This window comes from Galeopterus variegatus, unplaced genomic scaffold, assembly GCF_000696425.1.
Source record: "Galeopterus variegatus unplaced genomic scaffold, G_variegatus-3.0.2 Scaffold1213, whole genome shotgun sequence".
Taxonomy (NCBI): Eukaryota; Metazoa; Chordata; class Mammalia; order Dermoptera; family Cynocephalidae; genus Galeopterus; species Galeopterus variegatus.
The window spans coordinates 204,090-218,061 of NW_007727324.1; the positions used below are offsets into that span (position 1 = coordinate 204,090).

General features: G+C 50.0%; 1 protein-coding gene across 1 annotated transcript in view; it reads left to right on the top strand.

Moving 5' to 3' along the window:
* Positions 1 to 10,369: 10,369 nt before the first annotated feature.
* Positions 10,370 to 13,972, top strand: part of AMOTL1 (angiomotin like 1) — a 69,001-nt gene continuing 65,398 nt past the window's right edge. The window contains exon 1 of the mRNA XM_008575591.1: positions 10,370 to 11,238. Coding sequence (XP_008573813.1) covers positions 10,370 to 11,238 — 869 coding nt within the window. The remainder of the gene's footprint in view (positions 11,239 to 13,972) is intronic.

The following is a 13,972-nucleotide window of genomic DNA, read 5'->3' on the forward strand; positions in this document are numbered from 1 at the left end:
AGGTTCAGTGTTCCCTAACTTAACATTAAAAGTATTTAATTAGGTGATAGACTATCAGGAAAAGAGTGTGGCAGGTAGTAGCTGGAAGTCGAACCACGTAATCTCTAAGTTATTTTTCAGTTTTACAGTGTTTTGAGAATTATGTACTAATACTTTTAATACCCCCACCCCCACACCCATAAATACCAGATTCTGGGTCTGCAGATATAGTTTCATCCTTCTTACCCATAGCCAAGTTACATGAACTCTCTATTCCTTAAAGAGACAAAACACTTTCATGACAGTCCTGTGCTTCTGCTTTTCCCATGTTGTACTGCTTTTCCTCACTACCACCCCCCCCACCCCCCGCAGCAGATTAACATCCTCCTTATTTTTCTCTGGTTCCCTCACATGCCTCTTTCTGCTTGTCACTGCAGCTCCATATCACTGTTCTCAGTCCGTAGGTAGGAATGAATTACTCTTGGGCCTCCAAAGCATTATGACCCTTTAATAGAGCACTTATTCTGCAATGAAGTTTGGGTAGTTGTGTGCACGTTAGTGTCTGGGACCAAATCATAATATCCTAAGGACAAGGACCGTTTTACTCATTTCTTTGTATTTATAGCTCCTATCACAGTGTTCTCTGAACTCAGTTGTTACTTTAAAGGGTAAGCATGAGTTCTGCATTTTGGTTTACACTTGTAATATCTCAGAGATATTTTTAAGTAAGCATTACAAAGTTAAACTTCAGATAAGTTTAAAGTTATTCATCACACATTCCACTTTGAGAGAGTCTAAATTAAATAGGTATTGGCATATTAATTTCACCTGTTTTCTAGGATAGCGGGATTGTTTCAGGGATTAGAATTCAAGTTTGATGCCCATTTGGAAGACCATACCATACGGGGTTGGGAATCTTGGAACCTTCCCGCCCCCCATCTTGGGTTTCAAATAATAGTTCCTCGGGGAAAAGAGAGTGAGAAAGCATATTGCAGTGTATGCTTTTGATTTAGCCGTGAGGATTCCTGTTTCCTTTTTAAAAATGTGTGTGTTGTATGCAGGTGTTGGTAGACGAGGGTACCCTTACCTGTCTGTGCTTCACTCAGGTCTCAGGTGCTTGGATTATGAATTGGCAAACCCAGATGAGCTAGCTTGTTTTGCACAAGGGCCTGTGAACACACTAGCCCTTATTTTTTGGGTACTGGTCATGGGTTCTCGAGGCCCCTTCTAAACACTGCTTGCAGTGTGTCAGTCTCCCTGAGCAGGGTATTGTACTCCCCAGGAAAACTTTGAGTCCTGCCAGAATTGGAAGGCTTGGTTGCTTATGTTTAACTTTGAGGCTGCTGGCACACTCAGCAAATTCCTTAGGTCTTTGAAAGGAAAGGTAGAAGCCACAGAATTGTTTGTTGCTGTGGTTAAAATTTCCGTTATAAAGTTGTAGGAAGTTATTCTAATCTAGACAGTGAGATTGGTTTTAAATGCTTTAGGAGGTTTTGTATTACATGTAGCTGGCAGAAAGTTTTGCACTTTGGTGACATAACACCTGGGTGCTGTTTTGCAGTAGTGGCCTCTTTGAGGAATGGTCCTCTGGCCCGCAGAACTGAAAGCACCAGTTTTAGCTGCAAAAGGGAGAGTAGGGGCACCCTTATCTTAGGGAACTGAAAGGTGCAAGGAATTATCTGGAACTCTCAGAGACTGGCTTTGGAAGGATCTTTGACCTTTTCTTTACACTCTTACTTGGTAGTGAGACCATTCCAGAGAGTAACACCAGTAGTAAGCAAGTAGTAAGAGCATCTGCTTTATATTCTACTTGCAGAAATTAACAAGTACACCGTATGGTGCTGTCTTCAAAGGGCTTATATCTTCGCCAGGGCAATAGCACTAGCCTGTATTAAATGACTGCTACAAATACTAGGGTGTTGATGTTTAAGCGCTAAGTTTTGTGTGCCTCAAGTCATAATTTCTGTGGCAGTTGAGGGAGGGGAGGCTGGTGGGGGGAAGGGGGAAGGTGCTCTAGAGGAGGTAGATTGGAGAGATAAATTTACTGGGATGAACTTCAAGGTGGTTGGGGGTGTGTGCAGGTAGAGAATGGGACTTGGAGAATGAGGATGACATGTTCACAGAATGCTGGGATACTGAGGGGACCAGCAAGACTACTGACAGCTTACGGAGAGGCCTGCTTATAGACAGCCTCGAAAACCAAACAGAATTTAACCTTGAAGTTATAGCCCAAATGGTTATGTGCGAGGGAGTGGCGTGCTGGAAGTGGAATTTGAGGACAGCTGATTTCCCAGCTGTGTATGTGTTGGATGATAGTGTGGGGACAGTTTAATGTCTCCCAGGGTTTAAAACCTAAAGGAGACTTCTGAGCCTGTTGTATCGGCCTGTTGACAGATTCAGGATCTGCTCGTGGGTAATTAACTGGAGGCAGAGGGGCAGCTCACCAGGGTTCCTCACTGTGCCTTTGCCTCTTGCCTCCCTCAGAAAACTCACTTCATTTTACTTTAATTCATTTTTTTCCCTCCAACAGCGAGGCCCTTTGTTATTGCTACTATTGAGTAAGGAAAAAAAGTCTTGTTCTGCATCACATTACCTAAATTCCTCTGGACAGGTACACAGAAAGTAAAGCATAAACCCATAAGGGGAAGAAAGCGTTCAGTGCTTCAGAAGCAAGCCAAAGGAGTCACGCTCAGAGGCAGAGAAGCAAAAGATTCTTCGTATTGACAAATGACATGCAGATTTTATAAAGAAAAAGGAACTATGCTTGGTGACCTGGGTCATAGTCAATATCAGGCAGAAACACTGAACCCTCAAACTAGAATTTCACCCTTTGTTGAGTGCAGCAGAAACAGATGCTAGCTTTCCTTCAGGGCGGGGGCCTTGGGAGCTGCGTTTGCCCCAGTGAGAAACTCCCCAGAGAGCTGACTCCTTTACACTGACCTTAGCTTGTTTTCATTGCTTTTGCCAATTTCCTCATGCAGACTAATGCTGTGTGAGCAGTAATCCTTAGGCAAGGTTCTGGTTTGAAAGACGTAGGTAACTAACAAGTAACCCACTAAGTCAAGAGGACCTTGTATGGAAATAGTCTTTATGAAGACCCTACAGACAGCTACAGTGCACATATTACACACTGTTGAGTCAGCAGAATCCTTGACAGGCCGTGGACTTACCTGAAAACTGGCCCCTGGGCCTGCATCTGGCCTTGCAGGGGCTTCCTGGGTGGTGGTGGTGTCTGGGAGGCTTCTGTGGTTTCTCCCAGCTCTTGCTCCCAGGTATGAACTGCTGACAAAGAAAGCAGCATTCCCCTCATGCCACCTGTTTACTTCCACTTTCTCATTTCAGATCTCCTTGACCTGTTGGTTAGATCATGTGCCCTGCATTGTGCTTAAGAAAATAGACTCAATTTGTGCTCCAGGAGTTCCCATTGAAGATGGTGAACTAAAACAGACAGGGAAGGATTAGTATGTAAGAGATGAGACTGGGGCTTCTCTTAGATTTTGCTGTATGGCCCAGGAATCCAGTGCAGACCCTGTGACACACATTACTGTCACTTTTCCTTGTCTTTCAAGTGAGAAAGCTGGAAGTTAACATGATTCCTTCCAGGCTGTGTCAGTGCCGGGATTGCTCTCCTGCTTGTCTCTTGGCTTCCGTGAGTGGGTGATACCTGTGCCTGTCTGTCTGCAGGGTCTGCTGTCATCATCTACTCAGCTCTCCTGCCTTTCTTCAGCACTGAGGAGTGGTGGGCAACAGTAGGAACGTAACTCAGTGAATGTGTGGGCCCCTGAGTGTGTGAAGAAAGGAGGAGGCTTAAATGATCGCTGACATCTAGATGGGCATCCTGTCCTTCAGTCTGGCTGGGTGTGTGTATGTGAAGTGCATGAGTTCTTTCATAACACTGAAGAGAAAGTGATGAAAGGTGGCATATCTCTGGTGTCCTCTGTGCTCAGGGCTCCTTCAAGGATGGTGTCTCTGTACAGTGGCATGTGGCCTGGAGCTTGTGAAAATAGTCTCAGTTGGCAGGCCATGAGCGAAGGTGCAGAAAAGTAATTCATAGCAATGTTGAAGTGACTATGAATGGCTTAGTGTGGGGGTCCATACTGAGTGCCATATTGTAAGCATATGTACATGTATGTGTATGTATAAATACACATACCCCCTACACTCCCCTGCATATACATACACAGGGTCTTCAAAAAGTTCATGGAAAGATTCGGATTATCTTTTAATTCAGTTTTTCCACAAACTTCTTGAAGTACCCTTGTGTATACATATATATCTTTTTCTTATTTGGATCTCAATTTTTTTTTTTCCTTTTTGTCTTTTTTACTGACCGGTAACGGGATCGCAACCCTCGGTGTCACGCCCGTACCGGGGACCGGCAGCGGGATCGCAACCCTCGGTGTCACGCCCGTACCGGGGACCGGCAGCGGGATCGCAACCCTCGGTGTCACGCCCGTACCGGGGACCGGCAGCGGGATCGCAACCCTCGGTGTCACGCCCGTACCGGGGACCGGCAGCGGGATCGCAACCCTCGGTGTCACGCCCGTACCGGGGACCGGCAGCGGGATCGCAACCCTCGGTGTCACGCCCGTACCGGGGACCGGCAGCGGGATCGCAACCCTCGGTGTCACGCCCGTACCGGGGACCGGCAGCGGGATCGCAACCCTCGGTGTCACGCCCGTACCGGGGACCGGCAGCGGGATCGCAACCCTCGGTGTCACGCCCGTACCGGGGACCGGCAGCGGGATCGCAACCCTCGGTGTCACGCCCGTACCGGGGACCGGCAGCGGGATCGCAACCCTCGGTGTCACGCCCGTACCGGGGACCGGCAGCGGGATCGCAACCCTCGGTGTCACGCCCGTACCGGGGACCGGCAGCGGGATCGCAACCCTCGGTGTCACGCCCGTACCGGGGACCGGCAGCGGGATCGCAACCCTCGGTGTCACGCCCGTACCGGGGACCGGCAGCGGGATCGCAACCCTCGGTGTCACGCCCGTACCGGGGACCGGCAGCGGGATCGCAACCCTCGGTGTCACGCCCGTACCGGGGACCGGCAGCGGGATCGCAACCCTCGGTGTCACGCCCGTACCGGGGACCGGCAGCGGGATCGCAACCCTCGGTGTCACGCCCGTACCGGGGACCGGCAGCGGGATCGCAACCCTCGGTGTCACGCCCGTACCGGGGACCGGCAGCGGGATCGCAACCCTCGGTGTCACGCCCGTACCGGGGACCGGCAGCGGGATCGCAACCCTCGGTGTCACGCCCGTACCGGGGACCGGCAGCGGGATCGCAACCCTCGGTGTCACGCCCGTACCGGGGACCGGCAGCGGGATCGCAACCCTCGGTGTCACGCCCGTACCGGGGACCGGCAGCGGGATCGCAACCCTCGGTGTCACGCCCGTACCGGGGACCGGCAGCGGGATCGCAACCCTCGGTGTCACGCCCGTACCGGGGACCGGCAGCGGGATCGCAACCCTCGGTGTCACGCCCGTACCGGGGACCGGCAGCGGGATCGCAACCCTCGGTGTCACGCCCGTACCGGGGACCGGCAGCGGGATCGCAACCCTCGGTGTCACGCCCGTACCGGGGACCGGCAGCGGGATCGCAACCCTCGGTGTCACGCCCGTACCGGGGACCGGCAGCGGGATCGCAACCCTCGGTGTCACGCCCGTACCGGGGACCGGCAGCGGGATCGCAACCCTCGGTGTCACGCCCGTACCGGGGACCGGCAGCGGGATCGCAACCCTCGGTGTCACGCCCGTACCGGGGACCGGCAGCGGGATCGCAACCCTCGGTGTCACGCCCGTACCGGGGACCGGCAGCGGGATCGCAACCCTCGGTGTCACGCCCGTACCGGGGACCGGCAGCGGGATCGCAACCCTCGGTGTCACGCCCGTACCGGGGACCGGCAGCGGGATCGCAACCCTCGGTGTCACGCCCGTACCGGGGACCGGCAGCGGGATCGCAACCCTCGGTGTCACGCCCGTACCGGGGACCGGCAGCGGGATCGCAACCCTCGGTGTCACGCCCGTACCGGGGACCGGCAGCGGGATCGCAACCCTCGGTGTCACGCCCGTACCGGGGACCGGCAGCGGGATCGCAACCCTCGGTGTCACGCCCGTACCGGGGACCGGCAGCGGGATCGCAACCCTCGGTGTCACGCCCGTACCGGGGACCGGCAGCGGGATCGCAACCCTCGGTGTCACGCCCGTACCGGGGACCGGCAGCGGGATCGCAACCCTCGGTGTCACGCCCGTACCGGGGACCGGCAGCGGGATCGCAACCCTCGGTGTCACGCCCGTACCGGGGACCGGCAGCGGGATCGCAACCCTCGGTGTCACGCCCGTACCGGGGACCGGCAGCGGGATCGCAACCCTCGGTGTCACGCCCGTACCGGGGACCGGCAGCGGGATCGCAACCCTCGGTGTCACGCCCGTACCGGGGACCGGCAGCGGGATCGCAACCCTCGGTGTCACGCCCGTACCGGGGACCGGCAGCGGGATCGCAACCCTCGGTGTCACGCCCGTACCGGGGACCGGCAGCGGGATCGCAACCCTCGGTGTCACGCCCGTACCGGGGACCGGCAGCGGGATCGCAACCCTCGGTGTCACGCCCGTACCGGGGACCGGCAGCGGGATCGCAACCCTCGGTGTCACGCCCGTACCGGGGACCGGCAGCGGGATCGCAACCCTCGGTGTTGCGCCCGCTCCGCGCTCAGCCAGTGAGCGGGAACCGGTCTCCACATGGGATCCGAACCCTCGGCGGGAGCGCCACCACGCTCCCAAGCGGCGCCCTATCCAGTGTGCCACCAGGCCGGCCCTGGATCTCAATTTTATTATTTTTTTAAAAACAGTATTCTTATTTGAATATGCTCATTCTGTGAAGCCTTTCAGATCAGTCACCCTGAGAGGGAAAGGACTATGTCCTCTTCACTGGCATAACCCCAGCACCTATCAGAATGCCTGAAATATGACAGGTTCCCAATAAATATTTGTAGAGTGAATGAGTGGACCAGTCCAGCCCAGATTGATCTCTCTTTCCTTGGGTTTTTATAGTTTATTACAGGTATTTGGCAGTCATCTTATGTGGAGTTTTAATAATCTGTTTTTATTGTTTAAAAATTTTTATTGTTGAACTTTGGGTTTATATTTCATTACAGTATACTTCCTCTGAAGGTAAAGAATAAGTTTGAATTTACTTCATATGAGGCAGATATGAAATCTCCCCTTTTTACAAGGGAGAGAGGTTCAGAGAAGTCAAATATCTTGCCTGAGGTCACAGAGATGAGATTTTTTTCTGGGTGGGTGGGGACGGGGGCAGAGAGAGCCAGATGATGAAAGCTGAGCTTCAGGGACCAGTCTATAAAATGCTTTAATTTCCTCAACATCATTTCCTCAGTGCCTTCTGTGTATTAGGGCAGTACGCTAGCCATTGGGGAAACACACATGAATATAACAGACAAAACTCCCTGCCCTCTGAAGCTTGAATTCTGGTAGAGGAAGACAGATAATAAATACAGTATGGATTGAAAGGAGCAGAGGTCAGAGGCCAGAGATATTAAGAGGCTATTTGTGATGTCCAAGAAACTGGTAAGGAGAGCCAGAACCCGGGAGTGACTGAGGGCATGGAAGAATGCACTGGATAGGAGAGCATGTTGTTGTAGAAACTAGGGTTTGGTTTTGATTTTTAACTACCGTAAATGTGAAATTTCTTAACGAGAATTAGGGGACCAACAGGGAGTTGCAGTCTTTTGCTATTGCGAGGGCCTTAAAAATGTCACCTACTGCCACCTTTTTTCATATTTTAATACCAAAAAAGTAAGAGGCATGTAATCCTTGACAATTGTTACCCAAAAAGACAGTTGTAAACCTTCTAATGACATGTATCTATGTATATACACATACAGGCATGTTACTATACATATGTGTATATATCTTGTGAGCATATCACACCACCTCCATCTTCTCATTTTACTGTGGACTGAGTAAAACTAGCTTGGCAGTAGATTAAATGCGGGGAGCAAAGGAGAAAAAAAGTCAAAGCCGAATATGAAATTTCTATGTGGATTACTCATATGATGAGGATGCCATTTATGGAAAAAAAAGATGTACTTGAGGAAGAAAGATGGTTTGGGGGAAAATAGTGTGTTCTATGTATATATAAAAACACAGAGCAACCATTGCATGGAATTGGAGTACTGAAGGCTGCCTGGAGGTGGTCTGCTTCAGCTCCCTTGATTTACAGGTGAGGATATTGAGGCTCAGAGAGAGTAAATGATTTGTTCGAGGTCATTCCAGGTATAAGTGGTAGAATTGTTATTACTATAATGATGTATACATGATATGTTTAATACACTACTCAACAGTACAACTGTGAAATGAACTGGACTGAATGTTGTATTTCATGGAGCTCACATAGGTATTCTTTTACTGGTTAAACGTCTGAGGGTTCCCCCCCTCTTACATGCAGGCATTGGATTGTGTGCTGGGGAGACCCAGGTGAGAAGACATGATCCTTGCCTTTAAGGAGTTTAGAGTCTTGTGTAAATAAAGAAAGAAATAACCATCTACTGTGATAATTGCCCCAGTGGAGATATACGCATATGAAGTGGTTAGGGGGCATTGCAGAAGGAGGGCTCAAGCCTGCCTGGCTTCAGCAGGAAAGGTTTTATTCAGAAGGTAGCTTTGAGCTATCATTTGAAGCATATGTAGGAATTTCCCAGGAAACATAGTGAGATGCGTCTTTACAAGCATAGGGAAGAAGTTGAGCAAATGCCTAGAGGCCAGAGAGAGCTAACATGTCTTTGAAACTGTATGTGCTTAAGTATTGCTGGAGCTTAAACTCCAAAGGGTTGCTGGTTGGTGGGGTTGGGGGCATGACTGTGGCTGGATAGGTAGGTAGTACCTGCTACACCATATGAAAGAATGTTAACTTCATCCTGTAATTGATTATTGAGGATTTTTGTGCAGAAGAGTGACATGATTACATTTTCCTATTGGAACAATCTTTCAAAGTAGTATAGAGGATAGGTTGGGGTCTGAGGGGTGGGTTTGGAAGTGAGGATGAGACTAGAGTCAGGGAAATCTATAAGGAGGCTGTTGTAATGGTCTGGGGATGAGGGCTTGTAATTTTGTGGAATAAACATAGGTATAGAGTCAGATCCTGCCTCTGCTTCTTCCTACCCCTGTGGCCTCTGTGACTTACTTTCTCTGAACCTCTCCTCATCTGTAAGTTGGGGGAATTAATATCTGCCTCATAGGATCATATGTGGAATACACAAAATAATGTAAGGAGAGAATTTAGTACAATACCTGGCATGTCATGTACAATTTAAAAATACTTCTCATGATTGTTTTGTGGTTATTAATAATAAACCTAGAGGTTGGCATGGGAATAAAGAATACGAATGGCAGAGATGTTTGGGAGATAGAACTGATAGGCAGTAACTGACTGGATGTTGGGGTTAAGGGAGAAGAAGAAATTTTGGAAAACTCCTGGTTTTCTGGCTTGATAAAAAGTAGAAAAGCCAGGGATATGGGGGCTGGGGGGAGAGGAAGACATGCTGAGTTGGAAGGACAGTTGTCGATGTACGGGTTGTGAGTCGGTAGCTGAAGGCGAGGGGTGGACCTGGTGATGCAGGGAAACTGCTGAGGGAGAGTGAAGAGCGCTCAGGACAGAGCTGTGGGAATCACCAGAACTGGAGGGGTAGGTGGACAAGGGGGAGCCAGAGGAGTGTACAGAGAGGCCGGAGCCAGAACCAGGAGAGCGTTTCAAGAAGACGGTGATCAACCATGTCAATGCTTCAGGAAGGTCAGGTGCGAGACGTGAGAGCTGGGAAATTCGCATTGGATTTGGTTACTAATGGCAGCAGCGGGGAGGCAGCGGACGGAGTCTTTGGAAAGCAGAGGCAGCAGGTGTAGGCTGTGTGCTGAAGACAGGAAAGGAGAAGGAAAAGGGACATAAGTGTATGGGAGGGCCAAGAAGAGATGGTTTCTTTCTGTTTGGTTTTTGGTTTTGCTTGTATTTTTTCTAAGATGGAAAAGACTTGGTTATGTTCATGTGGTGAGGAGAAGGGGCGAATGGGGAGGTTAAAGGGCAGGGAGGGGTTGAAGGTAGAGCAAAGTCTAGGAGGAAGCTGGGGGAGAGGGAATGAAGAGTTGTAGAGTCACTATGAATTGGAGAAGCACTTCCAGGAGACATTGCAGGGTGAACAGAGATGATGGTGCATTCGAAATCTTGCCTTTAAATGGTAGTGTAGTTAGACATACTTACAGACATATATATCCCCTGTGAAACAGCCTGATTTCTTTTTCCCTATGTTTATCTTTTAGTTGATGATCCTCTTTGTAACTTCCACTCCCCTAACTTCCTGAGGACCTCAGAGGTGGAAATGAGAGGTTCCGAGGATGCGGCAGCTGGAACAGTATTACAGCGGCTGATCCAGGAACAACTGCGGTATGGCACCCCGACCGAGAACATGAACTTGCTGGCCATTCAGCACCAGGCCACAGGGAGCGCAGGACCAGCCCACCCTACAAACAACTTTTCTTCCACGGAAAACCTCACTCAAGAAGACCCACAAATGGTCTACCAGTCGGCACGCCAGGAACCGCAGGGTCAAGAACATCAGGTGGACAATACGGTGATGGAGAAACAGGTCCGGTCCACGCAGCCTCAGCAGAACAATGAGGACCTGCCCACGTACGAGGAGGCCAAAGCCCAGTCGCAGTTCTTCAGGGGGCAGCAGCAGCAGCAGCAGCAGCAGCAGCAGGGAGCTGTGGGCCATGGTTACTACATGGCTGGAGGCACCAGCCAGAAGGCCCGGACTGAGGGGAGGCCCACGGTGAACCGTGCCAACAGCGGACAGGCGCATAAGGACGAGGCACTGAAAGAACTGAAGCAGGGCCACGTCCGCTCGCTCAGCGAGAGGATCATGCAGCTGTCACTGGAGAGGAATGGCGCTAAGCAACACCTCCCTGGCTCAGGGAATGGAAAGGGGTTCAAGGCGGGAGGGGGACCCTCCCCAGCCCAGCCTGCAGGCAAAGTGCTGGACCCTCGAGGTCCTCCACCTGAGTACCCCTTCAAGGCCAAGCAAATGATGTCCCCAGTCAGCAAGACCCAGGACCATGGACTTTTCTACAGTGACCAGCACCCTGGGATGCTCCATGAGATGGTCAAGCCTTACCCCGCTCCTCAGCCTGCCAGAACAGAAGTGGCTGTCCTGAGGTACCAGCCACCCCCGGAGTATGGGGTAACGAGGTGATTATCAAGCCTAGAGGTTTAACTCAGTTTTTCAAAATTCAGCAATCGATGTTTTTAGCACTTATTATTTTCAAGGCATGTTAGGTTTTTCTCATCTGTTTTTTTTTCTTGTGCATAATATTTAATAAGCTGCTTTTTAGCCAAAATATGTAGGCTGAAACAGAGGAGAGGGCAACTGGGGAATTTCTCCAAACATCACAGAGGGCAGTTGGGGATTTAAGAGTTGAGGGGAGGAGCCTCGGTTGTTAGCTGTCCTTGGGAGCTCTGCTTAGTGGCCTGGCTGAGTAGCAATTTTCCTGGCTGGCTTTGTGGAGAGTGTCCAAACTCCTGGAACATATTATTACCAAGGGGTTTTATAGAGTCTTTCTTCATTGTAGATTTTAAAGGAAAATGTATTCTGAACACTAGAATGGAGGAATTAAAGGGACCATAGAAGTCACATATTCCTACCCCTCATTCAACAGAGGAAAACTAATTAATTAATTAAATTTCCACAGTACACAGCTCTGAGGCCCCTGGGGGCTAGACTCAAGTATTCTTACCATCGGTCTTTTCACTCCCTGTCGTAATACCTCTTACAGACTACAGATGTGCTCTTCCAGTTGATTGATGGATTCAGCAACACTAACTGAGTGTATATTCTCTGCGGCCCAGTGCCAGGTTCAGAGATAAAGATATGTATTGTCCCTGCCCTCCAGGACTTCATAGCATCATCTTGGGGGAAACCAGCATCTGAACAGATCAGTGCCATTCCGTACGCTGTTTTACAATGGAACTAATACCTCTTACAGACTACAGATGTGCTCTTCCAGTTGATTGATGGATTCAGCAACACTGAGTGTATATTCTCTGCGGCCCAGTGCCAGGTTCAGAGATAAAGATATGTATTGTCCCTGCCCTCCAGGACTTCATAGCATCGTCTTGGGGGAAACCAGCATCTGAACAGATCAGTGCCATTCCGTACGCTGTTTTACAATGGAAGTATGTAGGCAGTGCTAGAGGAAGAGACAGGACTGGAGAGACTGGGGAGAGCTTCCCAGAGGAGGTGGCATTTGAGTTGTAGGGTAGAGGTGGAGTAGCAGGATGTACTTTGCAGAGCAAATGCCATTTCTACAGACTAAAAGGTCAAGAGGATGAGTCTGTAATGAGCTGCAATGATATGCCCCCTGGTGGGCGTGGGTGTGGTATGAAGAGGCAGATGTGTTTGGACAGGGAAGCTGAGACCAGCCAGAGAAGGTCTCTGAGTGTCGTACTAAGGAGTTTAGAATTTATCCGCAAGCAGCAGGGAAAGCAGTGTTTTCAAGTAGGGATGGCATGTTGATTTTTAACAGCCGACTTTAATGGCAGTGCAGGATGAATTAGAGGAAAGGGATGCTGGAGGCCCTGAGGATCAGCAGGGACAGTTTCGTAGTATAAATAAGAATTGGTGAGGGTGGCCGAGGCTTGAAGCAGTGGGAGTGGAGGAGCGCTGTTTGTTAAGAGAGGTAAGGAAATAAAGTTGACAGGATTTAGTGAGTGGTTAGATACGAAAGTTGAGGAACAGGGCAGCTGGAAATAAGGCAATTGGAAATCAAGCTCTCAGGAGAGAAATCAAGTGTGAAGATAAAAATTTGGGAGTAACCAGTGTGTAGATGTTGCTGAGCTTGTGTATGAAGAGCATGCAGCATGAGAAGACAAACAGCCACTGCCTATCATTGGGTATGTCATTCTCATCAAGGGCTTTATTTATGTTTCTAAATCAAATGAGCTGGGGTTTCCCCATGCGACCCCAGCGGCTGTGTGCAGGACATACTTTGGCCGTATATCTTCTGAAAGGGAGCAACTGGAGCTTGGCAGAGAGAGACCTGACTGATCTGCCACTTACCTCCCAGCTGCTGACACCTTTCCCCTCATTGGGCTGGGAATGCCAGCTTTGAAGCAGTATAACCAACCTTTAGGCCTCAGTCAGGCAGTAGGAACTCATTCTTCCTAAGGTGGGCATAACCTGACTCCACTGGGGAATCCAGGGTAGGGCCGAGGAGGCTCTTCCTTCCCTTTTATAGTTCCTTATGTCAAAGGAGAAATTTTATCTCAAAAACTATCAAATCTCTGGTATTTGCATCACACTGATTTACTGCTTGTCTAAAATAATCCGTGATTCCAGAACCACACAAGAGTTTGGTTTATGGTATTTCACATGTTTTCCTGAACATTTAACTCAGCCTCTAGAGCTTGGTAGAGGGTGAAAATATCCCCACGTGAAGTCTCCTTCCTCTTCTTTGGCTTTACTATTTTGTGCAATGGCAATGCATAAAATGGATCACTTTGCTTTTTGTCATTTGGCAACAGGTGTGATAAGAGGTGGGAGAAATGGTCAGGGGAGGAGGGAAGTACTTCTTGGAGGTGTATCCAGTTATTTGTGGAAAGTGTCATTTGTCTGAAAGTTATGACGTTAGGAAGAAGAAGAAACGTATGAGGTTTTTGAGCAGGTTACCAGGCTTGGCAGCTGGGTTGACATGACACATGAAAATGTCTCAGAGGACGTAACAGACAGACCATTGAGGCTGGGCCCCGGAGCTACAAGGCCCCTTTGTGAGCCCTGCTGTGGCTAGCCAGCATGGCTCCAGCAGTGCAGCCCTTGGCTGACCGGGTAAACAGAGTTGCACCCACACCAGCCCTGCTTCAGACATATTTAACGTAGCCTGAACTCTGAGGGATGGACCTGAACTCAGCAGTGTGTGATGTTCAACTT